The sequence below is a fragment of the Fusarium venenatum genome (genome assembly GCF_020744135.1).
Source record: "Fusarium venenatum strain MPI-CAGE-CH-0201 chromosome Unknown EDB82scaffold_1, whole genome shotgun sequence".
Classification (NCBI taxonomy): domain Eukaryota; kingdom Fungi; phylum Ascomycota; class Sordariomycetes; order Hypocreales; family Nectriaceae; genus Fusarium; species Fusarium venenatum.
This window is the reverse complement of record NW_027072129.1, coordinates 2867104-2883374: the sequence shown is the minus strand read 5'-3', so window position 1 is coordinate 2883374 and position 16271 is coordinate 2867104. Positions and strand designations below refer to the sequence as shown.

The following is a 16271-nucleotide window of genomic DNA, read 5'->3' as shown; positions in this document are numbered from 1 at the left end:
TATAATAAAACCGCAATAGATACAATACTCATAGTCATCATGATAGAGGGTGAAAAAGAGCAGAGAAAATATGGTTGTACAACGTGGCTGCTGTAACACAAATTATCCAGCTCAAAGAGATCTGTCCCTGAAAGCATGTGAAACGCGGTCAAAAGATAGCCGTTATCAGCTTGATCGGGATTAGATCTGCATGCGACAGCTGGGTAGAGCCAGCCTGGTACAAGTACATAGGGTCCTTGCGCGTGCGCACCAGAAAGACGTTCGTCTATGAACGGTCAGTCAGTGGGCTGCTTGCATGTCACTGACCGGCCTGCCACTTCAGTCCAACCGAGCTTGGCTTGGCTTGGCTTGGCTCAGCTCAGCCTTTTGGCGCCTTTGCCTGTCGTGTCGACGTTGTCTTGATACGGTAGTCATCATTGTCATCGTCACCGTACCGTTTTCCCGTCTTGCCTTGCATGAGAGTACATACCATCGATAAGCTAAGCTTGCACATCGCTCGATTCTCTTGAAATACCTTGTTATCTATCTGCTCGTCCATTCACGTCCCAGATAAACGTAACCATCTGGGCCATATTTCTCTTGGCAGCAGCGGCCTCCTGAGTTGACATTCAGAGTCTTTGCTAATACTAGGATCATGGTTCAGTACGCTTGGTCTTAACGTTCTCTTTCGCGGGGTACGTACGCGATTAACATCACTGTTCCTTGCAGGATCCCTGTAGTTGATGGAGCGCAGGAGTCGGACGAAAACAAGCATGAGGGGAAAACACTGGGGAAAGCAATAAAGGATGATTTCTGGCTGTTTTTATGAACCCGTGTATCGCGTTACGGTGGGCTGAACGGTCTGGATGACAGGGGCTCTTGTACAGAAGTAAAGGGAATTTTATTTTCGGTGGTTTTTTTCTTGACTTTGGCAGTCCGTGATGTCACTCACTACCTACTTATCCTGCAGAGAATTTCTAGAAACCAAGGCCTTCGGCAAATAGAGTTCAGACTTTTCAGGAGAGCAATGGCATTATTTCGCCTTTGTTCCAGGGGATTGATTGGTACCTACCTAGGTAGATAACGATAACCAGAGTCTACCTATAGCGAGGGGATGTCTTGGCCAAAGTATATTGTCAGACAGCCTCGGTCGACTCCCGCCCAAGATCCTAGTCACCTCCTGCTTATCATTTCCTCGTTACGTTTGAATGCTCTGTCACCGTCCGAGACCCTTCTGAATCAAACAGGATCATTCTTGTTTTCTTTGGCTTGTAATGGAGGGTAAACACAACGGCACGGTAGCCTCAAAAGAGACAAGGGTGGAATGGATGTGACGGAGCCAGATATTGTGCAGAGATTTACGGTTGTATACTGCAGTTTGTAAGACGCAGTACTCTTTGAGCTCCGATTTGTCTTGATAAAAAAAGCCGCGTTATGCGGATTGCTCATCATCTTCCTACAAACCAACAAACAGGCCTCCAGTCGCCCGCTTTCTTTCCCCCTCAATCTTGCCTAACAGCACAGTCACTGGTATTCTTGGATTGGGCATCGATCTACGCTAATTGCATGAGAACGAAGATTGAAGCAGCCGGTCAACGCCGTCGAAGCCCGGCGCCGCGACCCCGGACCTGATAGCGCCGCCCCGGGTCTCCGATTACCTGGATGATCCGTCGCAGAAATGGGCATATACCAAGGTGAGAGCGGTTTTGATATCCAATACATTCGTGATAAAGCACCGCCAGGCTCCACGAGTCAGAATCTTTGCGGCTCGGACAGATAATCACCCACATAACTAGAATTGACTCATCTCCACAAACAGGGAACAACATTGGTGGCAGTTATTCGTTTCCATAATTCTCCAGGTTTTAGTTTTGCTTCGATATCCATAGCGCTTCGCCTCCACATACCCACTTCTCCATATCTCCATTTCTCCCCACGAGCTTAATCTTCTCTCCTTCACTGAAGATTGACGAACAGACCACCGTCGACGAGAAGCTGCGCACCCGTCACATATCCGCTCAGCTCTGGACACGCCAGGAAGACGGCCGGGCCAGCCATATCTGATGGCGAACCAGTACGTCCCAGAGGGATACGGCCTTCCATATAAGTTCTCTTTGCATCATCAGCCAGGTCTGCGTCGTTGAGCTGCGTACGAATCGTGCCTGGGAGAAGCGCATTGCACCGAATGCCGTGTTGTCCCAGGGCGCACGCTGTGCTCTGCATCAAGCTCAATACGCCTGCCTTGGTGGGTGTATAGTGTGTCTGTTGGCCACCGCCGACAAGGGCTGAAATGGAAGAGACGCCGATGATGCTTCCTCCCTTGGGCTCTTGGTGAAGAGCCATCTGCCGTGCAGCAGCCTGGGTCACGTAAAAGGCACCATCCAGATTCGTTCGCACCGTTGAGTGAAGCAAATCCGGCTCGAGCGTAAGGAAATCAGCAAATGTGCAGATGCCGGCATTAGACACGCAAACGTCAAGTCGCTTCTTGGGGGAGTGTTCGACGGCCTTCTTGACCAATTCTGTTGCTGTCGCTGGGTCACGCACATCGCCCGCTTGGTGATCGAGGTGCCCGGCAGTGGGTGATGCTTTTCGGATTTCGTCGGCCTCAGCGATGAGTGACTCGAGGTGAGTCTGGTCTTTTTCAAGGCCCAAGTGGTTTACCACGACATTAGCGCCTTGCCGCAGAAACTCGAGGCAGATAGCACGGCCAATGCCCGTTGTGCCGCCAGTAATGATGGCAGTCTTATTGGCGAGAAGACCTGCTGGCATCAACATAGTTGCGAACGTAAATGCGCAACTGACTGTAAGTGCTTGTTTCAATTTGCTGTTCCAATATGGCAAAACCCGAGGAGACTGCAATGCTCCTTGTAGACTGGTTAAAACGATGCCGAGAATGAGGTGTCGTTGCACAAAAGGAAAGGCCTTCGCAGAGAGTCTTGTATTAAGATTATTACTAAGACTTTGAGGCGGGTTTCTTTGTAAAAATGATTCAAGGTGAAGATTTGAAGAACTGCGAGACGCCCATTTCTATGTCTTTCCCCTCATTTCCGGTAAATGGCTCTTAGTGAACCCGAACTGACCCTCCTCTTGGAGGTGAGCATCCATCACGACCCGCGCAAATGGTGGGACAAGGCAGCAAAAAAGAGGAACGTGCCTCTTCTAGACCTTGTTGTGACGCTGGTGACAGAAAAAGCCTCGGTGCACCAACCTGCGAGACATTTTGGGGCAAATTAAATTTACAATGTTGTTGTTATCTCGGTGTGCTTTGACGCGAGACACCGGCGGGGAAATGTGAATTACTAAGGTACTAACAAGAGTGAGTTTTGGCCAAACCTTTTTTAAGACGAAAACTGGAGTGATAATGTGGATCTTGGCAGACTCCAGTCTGATGGTAATTCCTCCCATAAATCAATGTAGAGTCGGAACAGGAACACCAGATAAACACGCCAAATGATCGTGAACCTCGAATATTGTATCTCAGATCTAGTAAATCTCGATAAACCTCCCCGCAAAACAAACTCGATCAGTTCCCACAAAAGCCTAAACTCTGGACCCGGAAGCTCAAGCCAACGGCTCTTTACTGGGGTTGTGCATTGGATCGTGAGAATGAATTTGCCACTGACGTTCTGAACTGCCACCGTCTTTCATAAAGCGGCGCAGTAGACGGTCACCGTTTGACCCCAGAAAAAGGGTCTCACGATGCATGCATTCAACGTCGCGTCTATTTACTCACGAGACTCACTGAGCGTTGTGGGTCGCATTATCAAGATTGTATTTTCGTTTTTGTATTATTAAGTACTCAATTCTCATGTTGCACTGTCTTTCAATAACACCGATAATTCACATTCCATATTTAGTATGTTTTCAACTCCATATCTATGTCGGATAGAGATCGGCTGTGTCGATACACCTCTATTTCTTGGAGGAGCTCCTCGGCTTTGGCTGTTGATGAATGATTTTCTTTTTGGGGGATACAATTACAACCAGACACTCTGACAACTCTGTGTAAGTGAATCTGAATATGTCTTAATTCAATTATCAGTGTTTTAAGATGCTACCTGGTTCTATATTTTCACGATGTCAATCGACACCACTGAATGCACGAAAAGTCTTTCTTGACTGAGTATGTACTAGGTATGTAGATCACAAAACGTAGCCACAAAACAAAACCCTAACCAAACCCAAAACCAGAACACTGCAACGTCCATGATAGCACTCATTACAGAGCAATCGCTATTTTAAGAACTCGTCGAGGTTGTGAGACTTTCTACCTTGGCCGCAAGGGAGTCAAGAGTGCCGTTGGGCTTCTCGGATTGTTCATTTGACTTGATTTCCTTACCAGTTTGGGGATTTTGAGGTATCTCGGGAACCTTGAACAGATAGTCGCTGGGGATAAGCTTAGCCCGAGCGGCAGGGTTAATGGTCAACCCGAATCCAGGCTTATCCAGGTCGGCAGTTGTGAGATACCCCTTGGTAGGAATAGGCTCGTCGATGAAGAGGTCTCCGAATACGGGTAAAACACTCTTGCCGTCGGGGGAGTTGGCCAAATACTCTTGGAAAGGAGTGTTGGGCTGGGAGATTTGAAAGTGGTAGCTGTAAGGACCACTGGCGTGAGGAACAACCGGCACATCGTACGCAGCAGCCAATGCAGCGACCTTGAGAAGCTCAGTCAAACCACCAAGCCACATGACGTCGGGCTGAATAATGTCGAGATTCCGGCCCTCGACAAGCTTGCGAAAGCCATATCGAGAGTACTCGTGCTCACCAGTGGTGAACTTGACAGTGGGGTGGGCACGCTTGATGAGCGCAAATCCGTCAGTATCATCGGGCGACAAGCACTCCTCCCACCAATTGATGTTAAGATCGAGACAAGCCTTGACGAGCTCGATTGTGTAGCTGACGTTCAAACTCATGTAGCAATCGACCATAATGGGGAAATCGGGGCCAACAGCCTCACGATGCTTTCGCAGGAACTCAACATTCTTACGGAGACCCTCGTGGCCATCATCAGGGCAAAAAGGTAGAGGGACCTTGCCTCCCCAAAATCCCATTGCCTTGGCAGCTGTGGGCTCAGGGCCTGTGCAGTAAAAATCGAGGCGCTCCTTGGTAGCGCCACCTATGAGACGGTAGACGGGCTCGTTGCGAACCTTTCCTAGAAGATCCCAAAGGGCGAGGTCGATGACCGAAATTACGGCGATGGGGAGGCCCTTGCGGCCGTAGAACATGGAGGCTCGGTACATCTGCTCGAAGAGGAGGTTGGTGTTGCGAGGGTCTGCGCCGATGAGGAAGCGCTCGAAGTGCTGGTGAACAAGCCAGCAGGCGGGAGGTCCTATCAATCTGTCAGTAAACCATTTCTAGCCGTTCTTGAGGTTCCCAATTCGCAAGCCTATCATCCGAATCTCTTAAGTAATCGAACTTACCTCCAAAGCCAGTGGCGAAGCCTACTGTTCCATCTGTAGCCTCAATCTCGACCAGAAATGAGCCCAAAACATTGATGCCCCAGCTGGTTCGTGACTTTTTGTACTGTTCCCATTTTGAAGCAGGTGTTGAAATATCGCTATCGATGAGCCTAGAGGTTGATTGTGAGCGATGGTTCCGAGACGGGATGATATGGGATTGTGCCAGCATACCAGTGACCACCCTTGACGTTATGATAATCACCGCCTATACACCAAGAATTATTAGCACAAATTGGTAGTCGTGGGCGTTTTTACATTTTGATTCATGGAGACATAAATCAGCGCGACATACCTGATCCAACACCGCCGATTATGAAGGACCTAATAGCCTTAATCTTGGGGAAGTCCTTGACAGATGACATTTTAGAGGCAGAGAGTCAATTGAACCATGCAGGAGCCGACGAAGTGAAGTTTCTGGAGCTCAACAAGTCGCAAAAAAAGCGAAATTGTTTATAATGAGAGGTTTAAAAGGAAGAAGAAGAATCGGCGCGAGCTGGGGATGAGCCTCTCTTTACAAAGGATGTGCTGGTACTATGAAGGTGGGTTGAACATATTTGGACTGCAGCAGTACCGCATCGAAACTCATAACTGACTGGTCAGTGAGTCTCGTGATGGTACAGCCCGGTAAAGCAATGTCCCGTAGGGGTAATGCATTGCCTCGGATTCCCCTCTGGCGAACAAATATCGGGACAAGATGCACCGAAGTTGGTGTTGAATATGGAGTCATCTCCAATTGCAAGACCTTCTCCACAATTTCTCGGTCCTTGTCGGGGTTCAGAGCGTAAGAACAAAATTGGGAGCAGCTTCAGCTTAGCGGCGGCTCATGAGTTCCGGTGTATTTTTTTTCTTCGGTTTTTCCCCCCCTTCCTCTTTTCTTCCTTACCCTTTTTGTCTAGATATAACTCTTCTAGCTTTGCAATGATACAGAGGGTACTGTCCTTTATTTACTTGCTTCCCACCTTCAGACTTCATAGTCTACGTCGATTTCGTACAGCCACCGGCCTTGGCTTCTCTGTTGCCATGTATTCAGCCATTTCTGTTTCTGCCACAAACATTTGAGGCCAAGTGTGCAATTGCGGGGTGACAGGGGAGGGAAAGGCAATGTGTGGAGAGATTCTACATGTAGCCTAAGCTCGAAGTTTTGGGGATGAGATTCTGAAAACTATTTACTAACATAAAAATAAGTCCAACAACGGTGAACTTGATATACATATAGACATTTCGATGTTTAATCCCTGTATCATAATATCCACTATGTAATAGCCATTGAATAACCTTGTCCGTCAACATGTTTTAGAGACAGAGGCAGCCCTTTTGAGGTTGAATTGAAGACCCAAATGGGACTAATACTGTTGCAGGACGCAAGGTCCGGGGCAAAAGAACTTTACGATATCCACTTGAATATCATTCCACAAATCAGATTATACCGCTTCTCCCATTTCCCCGCTTTAGGTCCCCTTGAGGAAAGAGCCTGGGAGGGTGAGGTCAAGGTTAGGAGGTAAGAAGGTTTGAGCAGGTACAGCCTACAGGACGCGTGCGGCGTGAAGGTCCCGTCATTTCTCTCCGCATTATAGATCCATCGTAGTTGAACCGGACTGGGAAAGTCCACCCATGAAGCATGTGAAGCCAACTGCTTCTTTTCTTTCCCTCGAAATTGATCTTTTTTTCCTGCAGTTCCACAACAACTTGATCGAAACCCAAGAGCTCACAACAGTCTTCATTCAAACAACTCTTGCAGCTCCGGTTAACCGACTGACAAGACCAAGCACTGGCAGTCTGTCCACCTGCTAAGGTAGCTCCCGAGTCCACCTCGGCCCACCTCAAATTGGCCCGGTCATCACGGCGCCACTTCCCATCCGTCCGAGGCACAAAGCCAGCAGAAAGCGAAGGGGATAGTGAGAAGACAGGTGCCAGGCAAAGAGGAGATATCAGCTCATAAATAGGATTCATGAAAATATTCATGCGCATCGGCAATTCACGGTATTGGTAGAAATTCCTACGTCAGGTACCTACCCTGATGTTAGGTTACCTATCCATTCCTCTGCTACCTATTTAGTGCTGTACAGGCCTATTTATCCTCGGGCGATCGTACTCCTGCTCCCGCTTGACATTATCCCGGACCGCGAGGTCAAACACGACTGGTCTTTCGCGCGGGTATATGCTGTTCACCATTTCGTCGCTTCTTGCTGTGCCTTGGACCACCCCTGTTTTTGGGCTCTATTCACGTTGCTCGCACGACTGTTGGGGAGCTCGTTCGTTCTTACATCGTGCCGACACACGAGACCAGTTACAAGGGCTCTGGGAGAATCGCCCTTACGCCCAACATCCATCTCACATTTAGCCATGCAGAACGGGGCCAGCAAAGTATCGGGCGACGGCTCGGTAGAGAATCGCCCGCCTTCCACAGAGGCAGACAGTGATGAAGCCAACCAATTCCATAGTGAGGACGAAGACCACGGCGACCATGAAACTCTCTGTCGTAATGGGAAGAGGAAACGTCCTGTCTCAGTCTCGTAAGTCCAGCTCCCGTCTCTGCTTGTTACCTACACACTTTTCCCAACCACACAAAACAACCGCCTCAGACTCTGGTCGAGTCCATGTCTCAAGTTAAGGATTTGTTTTGTCCTCTTGGCAGATCTCCAATTCGATAATCATGCTGGAGTCTTATCTGCATTTCCTATACTCTCTTATCAACACCATGCCATCCGAGGCCACTTCATCGCCCCATCACTCGACCTCCCCACTCCCTGCAAATCTGGAACATTACACCACATTGCAGATTCAATCTGCTTTGTCTACAACTGCACAAGATTTTGTCGACACTGAAGCTAACGTTGCTGTACCCAGATGTGAGCTGTGCAAGCAAAGAAAAGTACACACAATCGTGTCCCTTATTTTCTATCTTGAACATGCTGACCTAATTCATCTTTCAGGTCAAGTGCGATCGTGGCCAGCCGTCATGTGGGTGGTGTAGCCGCAACGGCGCTGTATGCGAGTACAAAGAGCGCAAAAAGCCTGGCTTAAGGGCGGGCTATGGACGCGAGCTTGAGCAGCGCCTCGACAAACTCGAAGAGATTCTGCGCTCTCATGCTGAGATTATTCACGGTTCTTTAGTATCCAATACAAACCCAGTGTTTGCTACCAGTATTCGACGAAGCAACCCAAGCCTTTCCAGTGAACAAGGAACACCACGGGATACTCATCACAACCTTTTCCGACCATCTGAACCAATCCGCACACCTCAAACTGACCCAGCCTTGTTCGTACAGAAAGCTCATGGCTCGAATTTTGCGCCAAGCACCCAGAGCCTTGATTTTAGCATCGCTCATACACCCAAGATGAACGATGGGTACCATGGTCAGAACAGATCGTCATTTTCAGGTGCCGCGGCGCCATCTCAATTATCGCCTATGCAGCATAACAACGCTACTCAAGAATATTATACTTCAGTACAGCCAAATATCCATTCACCTACAGCACCGTTATCCTCAGCACCAGGAGCCTCAACCCCTGACCGTGATATGCCGCCATACGATCTTCTCTACGCACTAGTAGACCTCTACTTTAAGCACATCAACACGTGGTGCCCTATTCTCCATCGCAAAACAACTCTGGATAGCCTTTTCGGGCCATCTGCGCTCGATGAAACAGATCGAGTTCTGCTGCATGCAATCGTGGCAACAACTATGCGCTTCTCGGCAGATGCAAGATTAACTGAGGAGCGGCGAGAACACTACCACAGGGTCTCCAAAGAACGTGTCCTCCTCTATGGCATGGAGAACTCTTCAGTCAAGGCTTTGCAAGCCCTCGTTATACTGGCGCTTGATCTTTGCGGAAGCAGCAACGGCCCACCAGGATGGAACATTATGGCCCTCATTACCAGATCTGTTGTGCAACTTGGTCTAGCTGTCGAGGTCACCTCGTCGACTGTGTCGCCTCATTACCTGTCAATTTATACGCTTCGGGCCATGACACTATCAGAGCCCAAGGATTTCATTGAAGAAGAATCAAGACGTCGTTTGTTCTGGATGATATATTTGCTTGACAGATATGCAACACTTGCGACTGCCTTCGAATTCGCTCTGGATGACAAAGAGATCGACAGGACATTACCGTGCCGCGATGACCTATGGATAAAGAATCAAAAGGTTGATACACGATGGTTTACCACCGACCTACACTCCGGTTCTCCGGGACATGACATCGACCAGCCTGAGAACCTTGGCGCATTTGCTTATTATATCGAGATACTCGGCATTCTTTCGAAGATACACAAGTTTCTCAAGCAGCCGGTTGACATTAGTGCTTTGAGTGATGTGGAACAGTGGCAGATGAGATACAAGGAACTGGATAACATGTTGACATCTTGGAAGTTTAGCCTTCCTGGGGAGTTTGGCAACATGGCCAAACTGTTTCATCCTGGGAGTAAGAACATCAATTGTGCTTGGGTAATGCTTCATGCTACGTACCACACCGCTGTCATTCGTCTTCACTCATCCGCCGCCTATCCTACAACGAGATCTCCCATTTTCACGCCATCATACAGCGCATCACAGCGATGCCATGGTGCAGTCGAGAATGTCGCCGCACTTGGAGAGTTTGTCGTGAATAATGGAATGCTAGCAAAGTTGGGGCCTCCTTTTGCTTTCACCCTCTGGGTTTCCGCGCGCCTGCTTCTTGTTCATGGCTCGACAGTTGAGCGTAAGCTATCACCTCAGCTTCCATTTTTCGTCGAGAGTCTACGCGAAATGGGGCGGTATTGGCCTGTCGCAGCCCGATACTCCCAACTTTTACAGAGGGTCCTCGATGAGCATCACGACAGTGAACGGCAAGGGGATGGTATTACTCCTAGTTCGGTCAAAATCTTGTCTGACATGCGACGTACGGCATTCGACTTGGATTTCCTCATTTCCCGCCAGCCGAAGCAGCCGGGTGGTTCAGCTCTCAGCAGACTACCAAGCGTTACACCAGCGCGAACCCCAGCGCCTAATGAACTTGAATATCTCGATGTATTCGATTTCTTCAACGTGCCTCGTCTTCCTTTCGGTGGTGAGAATATATCTGGCGTCAACAGTGCCCCAGTACCACCAGGTTCAGACATGGACGCGTCCAACGACAGCGGTACGGTTTTGGGAGCATCGAACGAGTTCAACATTACCAATTTTATGGTCGACGCTAACAGTGACTGGCTTTTCAAGCAAGAAGGCGGTCCTAAGTACATGGCAGCTACATAAGCTGCGTCCCAAAGTTGGACGGGTTATTGCTATGTTTGTTGGAAATTGGCTTGAGTTCTGGATGAATTTAATTATCGATACCCCCTTTTTGCATGTTCGGGATTTATTGATGAAGATACAAGGATGATACTTATTACTTGTTTGGCTGTGCTGGTGGGTTGGAGACATAATGGTATCAAAATTGAAGACCTGGTGGATTTCGAGCCCAGGGACTATGAATAACGGGTTCATGACACCAAAATCATTCACAGCAGTATTGATCAGTCATGTCAGACGAAGATCTTATTAAGTCAAAAGGTTCCACAAAGTTTTACTTGATCTAATAAGAATTTACGTGCCGATATAACATCTCGATTATTTTTTTCCTTAAGCTTGAACGAATGAGAAACCAGAAAGAGGAAGTTGCTCCTACTTATCAAGGAAAACAAAATACATGTCTGGGTAACTAATTCTCTACGGGAGTATTGTAAATATTGCCAGTGCAGTACTGGACCCAGCCGTCAAGGTTCATCTTTTTGATGACAGTACTGAAACCGTTGGTGCCCTTGGCTTTGCCTTTCTTAGAGCAAATCGCCTTGCGGTCGGCCTCCTTGACCTTTGGTGCACCCTTAGGATACTCGATGTTGAATACTGGCTTCTTGGCCTTGATGAAGGCGGCAAATGTCTCGCACTCGGAGTATTCGACACACTGCTCATTAACTGAGAACTGAACGTAGGGCAGAACAGACTTAATGATATCGCCAGCGTTCTTAAGCCCAGTCGACATGTTATACTTGGCGGCTTCGGCGGCAAGGAACTTGACGTAGTCGATGGAATCCTTCTGAGTCAAGCCAAGGCCATTGTCGTTTTGCTGTGGTCATGTTAGATTCGGTACTTCAATTGATGATAGTGGTAACCTACATAACCATCGACATTATCAGGATCGATAGCATCGCAACCCTTCTCAGCAGCATACTTGATGCGCTTCTTCATTATATTGCGAACGTTTTTGCTCCTAAGGTTAATCCATTTCTCGTCGGGCCACCCGTCCATCGTCTTGCCCAGATCGGCCTTCTTGAACTGGTTCTTGTCATCACGCCAGTTCTCCCAAGATCCAGCACTGAAGTAGCAGATGACCTTCTTCCCAGCCTTGTGCAGCGCCTTAAATGTCTCATCATCATTGTCGTAGAGGTCCAGATCATATATGCCGACATTGGGCTTGAGGTTCTTGGCGGTTCCATCCTTGTTGAGCTTGAGGGGCTTGAGAAGAATGATCTGCCAGGTAGCGCCGACCTTTGGTTGCCATAGGCTGCCACGGGCCTTTAGATAGGGTTCTGTCGAGTCGTCACTCTCTATGTTGGAGGTATCATGGCCGTCGTTTCCTCCCTTTCCTCGAGTGAGACCAACTCCTAGGCCAACCGACAGAGCAATTATCACTGCAAGGGTCACACCGATTGCAGTGAGCTTCTTCCATAGCGGCAACGATTTTCTCGTGTTTCCCGCTTCCTTTTTCTCCGAGGTGACGACCTCCGTGGCTGGTTTTGTGGCCATGGTCGTGATTGTAGTGCAAGTCCAGGAACAAGTGAGTATGGCGGCTGGCTACCCGTTTGTGGCTCTCAATGTGCTCCTTATAGAGAAAAGAAGAAGATACTAAGGAAAAGAAATTACATGAGCATGCCAGACTTTCGAGCTCTAATCCCCATCCGGCCAGTGGGCAGGTCGAGGGCGGAGCAGTTGTGCATGGATTCGATGGTCAGACTGTACCGTGGAAGAAAGCCCAAGCCCAATGAGGGAATCTCCTTGGGATCCAGTAGGCTGAGTTGCCGTCAGCACTATGCCCCTAGCTTAAGATCTAGAACGAGCTGAGGATTCAGTAGGCAGCTTACACAGGGTCAAGGTCCCTTAATCTCATTGTTTGATGAATGCCAGTGCTAGGTACTATGTAGTCATAGGGCTTCGGGAGCATCCGAATTGATTGGAGACATCCAAAGCTTTGAGTTACAGAGATCAGCGTCTTGTTTGCTGTGTTGCAAATCGCCGCATTTGAAACATTCCGTCTCTTCTTGGCTGTCAATACTTTCTATCGGGGTCCAGAACTGACGCGTATTCTCACATTGTCCAAGCTCTTGCTATGAGTAAATTACACAAGGACAGTTTCATATCTATTGGTTCTATATTTCTAATGCATGTTGCGGACAGGGCTTGGACAACACCAAAGTAACCAGACCATCACGCGGCTTTTGGAGACTCTTCAAAAAAGGGAATTTAATCTCAACGTACTTTAATAATCCAAGTACCTTGAAATTAATCGTTATCGTAAGCCGCGGCACCTGTGTAACAAGGTACCTACCTAGATACCCCAAACAGTCTTACCCTCTGTCCTACCCTATAGACAGAAATGTGCTCAGTATCTCAACAATTATTGTGACGTCGCCCAAATCGAACAAAACACATGGGCATCGCAACTAAAAATCAATTGAATAAAAGTATTCTTGTCAAATGCCTTTAATTCGACTATGTAAAATACCATGATTTGCTTGAATTTGACCAAGATATCACAGTATTTTGACGACGACTGTACACAGCATCGTATGGGCTCACAAAGCGCTCTATGATGTCGCAGGTTCATTGAATGCGAATTCGCAAGCTCCATCGAATCTAGCATGATGCCATATGCCCATGGGTAATTTAGCCTAAGAACCCTCTTCCAGTCCATCTGCAACCATTTCAGGTCGATGTTGTCCGAGATCGAGCCCTGAATAGGAAACTCGGCGATCAAGACTCCGAAAAGGACAGCAACACGATGAATTAAATATGTGACGGTGTTGAGCATAAATATCATACTTGAAGACAAGTGAATATTTTATCGAAGTAGCAATCGCTTCTCTTATTGATGTCGTGGACTGCTGTTTCGTAAGCACCAATACCAGTGTCAGTCTCATATCCATACCACACACCCGACCATGAAGACGTTCTCAACTCAAGTCATGGCCGTGTCAGCTTTGCTGGTAGGGCTTTCCCAATCGTTTGAGATGAGGCGACCCCCACCAGTCGAGCTTGTCAAAGGATTCGACTGGGCAGACCCATTCACGCTCAGTTCCATGGCGGCGTTCCGGCCAAGATGTGACGAAAAGAAACAGTTCGAGGTTTTCGAGTACACACTCGCTGAGTTGATGGAACCTCCCCCAAAGGGACTGAAACCTTGGGCCAAGGGTCTCAAAGCAGTCTTTGCCAACAGAGAATACCCCGGAGGATGGCTCGGCCTGGACCCTCACGCTGGTGGTCGCAGCGTACTGCTGATGAACTATGATCAGATTCCTCTGGTGGTTCGCGAATGGATTGAACAGCAGGAGCGAACCGACGGCGAGGGTAAGGCGCTTTTCGCCGTGCTCGAGAGACCAAAGAACGACGAAGATGAGATTGAAGAGGTCGTTAGGTTTCCCGAAGCCGACCAGATCGATCGGGAAAATGATAAAAACAAGGTTGCCGTTTTTGCACCTGGTGCTTTATACGGTATCCTTCCTCTCTGGGTAGCGGGAACAAGTGAATGTAAAGGTAAGATGAGATACCCAGTCTGGTCCTGTGTTTGGTGTGCAATGGCTTATAACCAAATCGCAGATCAACTTATCGACTTGTCCAAGTACAGCCCAAAGCCTGTCGACGACGGAGTTGTTGGTTGGGTTCTACATTCGGAGCGCCAGCCTGATCAAAAGACCAAGGTTGACATCAGAGTTCAAGCACTTAAGGAAAAAGAAGTCAAGAGCGGTCAAGAGCAAGGCCAGGCAAAGACGGCATCAAGGGAAGAGTTATAAGGTTGATGTTTTTAGTAACTGCATTTCCTAAGTATCAAGGTAGCGTTCAAATCCATTGAGTTCTAGTTGTATAGCTGATAGTTAAACCGACATAATATGAGTTTTTTTTCGTTATGATCTCCCATACCTCTCTCTTGGTGCCTACTAACCTTGGTGAGGTAGGTAGGTAACCAGGAAACACAATGCACAAAGGGTTTTCCCTTACACATTCCGACTTGATTGGTCGGGTAAGAAAAAGAAAGAAAGCAATTGTTTTGGGCGGTTGGCGTTAAGGTTCGTTTGTTCCTGCCTTAGAGGTGAAGATTCCTTGCATCCATAGTCTAGATGGATGGCAATGCGAATTGCTAGTCCCAGCCATCGCGATCTGAACTGACCTCGGACCCTTTTCCGACCTCGCAGGTAAGCATTGAATATAAACATTTCCCCTCATGTTTTTGACCGCTGTTCTAAAGTTCGGATCATAACCTATTGCAGGGCTAAAAGACCCCAGTCCGGTTCGTTGGGCCGGGCATCTATCCTACACTATAAGTACTGTACTTGCGCACACACCGCCTTCGGGTATGATGCATCAGATCGACGCCAGCTTCACGATGCAGGCTTGAGTTGTCATGATATGGGTCTGGATGTCATGAAGAGTCATTTACTGTACTGTACCTAGCTAGTGCAGCAAGATGCGGTGGCCATCGTATGATGAAGGACAAAAAAAGCATGTGAAGATGCTGTCCAAGCCAAGCAAGTCAGCAAGAAAGCACGCACGTAGGCGAGCCTTACCGTTGTTTAGGTTCGACAGAGGCCATTGATTAAATATGAGGCTTTGTCAAAGTCCATCGGCCGACCTCTTCACATGAAGGAACGTCCATTGCGTACGACTACTTTAGGTACCTAGGGAGGTAGTATTACTTGCTCAGGCCTCAGAATTACAGAAATGATACTGCATGCTTCAAAGATAAAAATAATTTAACCACCCTATACTATCTTAACCCTAGTGTTCTTGGGCTGTTTATTTTCTTCATCCTGAGTTTAGTCAGGTCTCGAGTTTTCTTTCTTTCCCTAGGTCAAGTTAGCAGCTAACCTACCACCGCTAAGTGTCCCGTTTTGTGGACGTGCAAGGTTAGCTCAGGCACTCGAAGCAATACGACGCTACTAAAGAACCCCAGTATCACATCCAATAGCCTCCGGTGGGCGATGATGTTCTCCAAACAGATCAGGACCGCGTCCGTGCAATTCACCGATTGCGCTTATCTTTACATACGATGTGATTCCCTATGGCAATGACGGAAATGGATATTCAGACCTCCAGCTGGTCATGTCGAAAACATTCAGATTCGTAGTACCTAGTCAGCCACCACGGATTGAGGCACGACAGCTTATTAATGTCCCGGATGCGGTCTTTTGCAAAAGAGCTGAATAGATGGCAAGGAAAACTAACCTAGTAACTGCCTGCTTCCTACTAGCCTACTAGACTACCAGCCCAACTTTCGCCAATCAACCCGACCGCCAGCGAGCAAACGCCAGGACCTCCATGTCGTCAGAAAGGGTCCCACAGCTCTCGAACTGCATCTGTGAGTCCACCTGTTGCAGATTTGACACTGCAGATGGAACTCATGGGTCTTCCCAGCAGACAATTGAGCATTGTACCTGAAGAGGAATAGAGCATCATGAGAGCTTTAAGGAAGTGTCAAGTCGATAAAATATCATCACCAACAGGTCAAGCTGTTACCACCTGTGCAGCAGTGATTGGAAACGTTGAATAATTTCGGTGAAATATCCAGCTTGGAGGCTGGGGGTAACGAGAACAGTCAAATGAG

The 16271-nt window shown here is 48.1% G+C and overlaps 6 protein-coding genes across 6 annotated transcripts; 2 read left to right on the top strand and 4 right to left on the bottom strand.

Annotated features, from left to right (window-relative positions):
* Nucleotides 1–1683: 1683 nt before the first annotated feature.
* Nucleotides 1684–2946, bottom strand: EDB82DRAFT_27910 (uncharacterized protein). Its single transcript, XM_025731461.2, has one exon. The coding sequence runs from the start codon at nt 2752–2754 to the stop codon at nt 1936–1938; it is 819 nt and encodes a 272-aa protein (XP_025590484.1). The 5' UTR covers nt 2755–2946; the 3' UTR covers nt 1684–1935.
* Nucleotides 2947–4217: 1271 nt separating this feature from the next.
* Nucleotides 4218–5800, bottom strand: EDB82DRAFT_424679 (enolase C-terminal domain-like protein; the record flags this gene model as incomplete). The annotated part of the gene is made up of 4 exons (XM_025731462.1): nt 4218–5308; nt 5400–5548; nt 5610–5643; nt 5731–5800. 4 exons carry the CDS (start codon nt 5798–5800, stop codon nt 4218–4220), a joined length of 1344 nt encoding a protein of 447 aa, XP_025590485.1.
* A 913-nt stretch (nt 5801–6713) lies between these two features.
* Nucleotides 6714–7632, bottom strand: EDB82DRAFT_27858 (uncharacterized protein). The gene has a single exon (XM_065607373.1). The coding sequence runs from the start codon at nt 7404–7406 to the stop codon at nt 6930–6932; it is 477 nt and encodes a 158-aa protein (XP_065465425.1). The 5' UTR covers nt 7407–7632; the 3' UTR covers nt 6714–6929.
* Nucleotides 7633–7781: 149 nt separating this feature from the next.
* EDB82DRAFT_543042 (fungal-specific transcription factor domain-containing protein) lies at nt 7782–10672 on the top strand (the record flags this gene model as incomplete). Its single annotated transcript, XM_025731463.1, has 3 exons — nt 7782–7951; nt 8218–8287; nt 8372–10672. 3 exons carry the CDS (start codon nt 7782–7784, stop codon nt 10670–10672), a joined length of 2541 nt encoding a protein of 846 aa, XP_025590486.1.
* Nucleotides 10673–11004: 332 nt separating this feature from the next.
* Nucleotides 11005–12500, bottom strand: EDB82DRAFT_484724 (glycoside hydrolase superfamily). Its single transcript, XM_025731464.2, has 2 exons — nt 11573–12500; nt 11005–11522 (listed from the first exon to the last, which is right to left on the bottom strand). Exons 1-2 carry the CDS (start codon nt 12200–12202, stop codon nt 11118–11120), a joined length of 1035 nt encoding a protein of 344 aa, XP_025590487.1. The 5' UTR covers nt 12203–12500; the 3' UTR covers nt 11005–11117.
* Nucleotides 12501–13614: 1114 nt separating this feature from the next.
* Nucleotides 13615–14463, top strand: EDB82DRAFT_470473 (uncharacterized protein; the record flags this gene model as incomplete). Its single annotated transcript, XM_025731466.1, has 2 exons — nt 13615–14206; nt 14270–14463. 2 exons carry the CDS (start codon nt 13615–13617, stop codon nt 14461–14463), a joined length of 786 nt encoding a protein of 261 aa, XP_025590488.1.
* Between the last annotated feature and the right edge of the window lie 1808 nt (nt 14464–16271).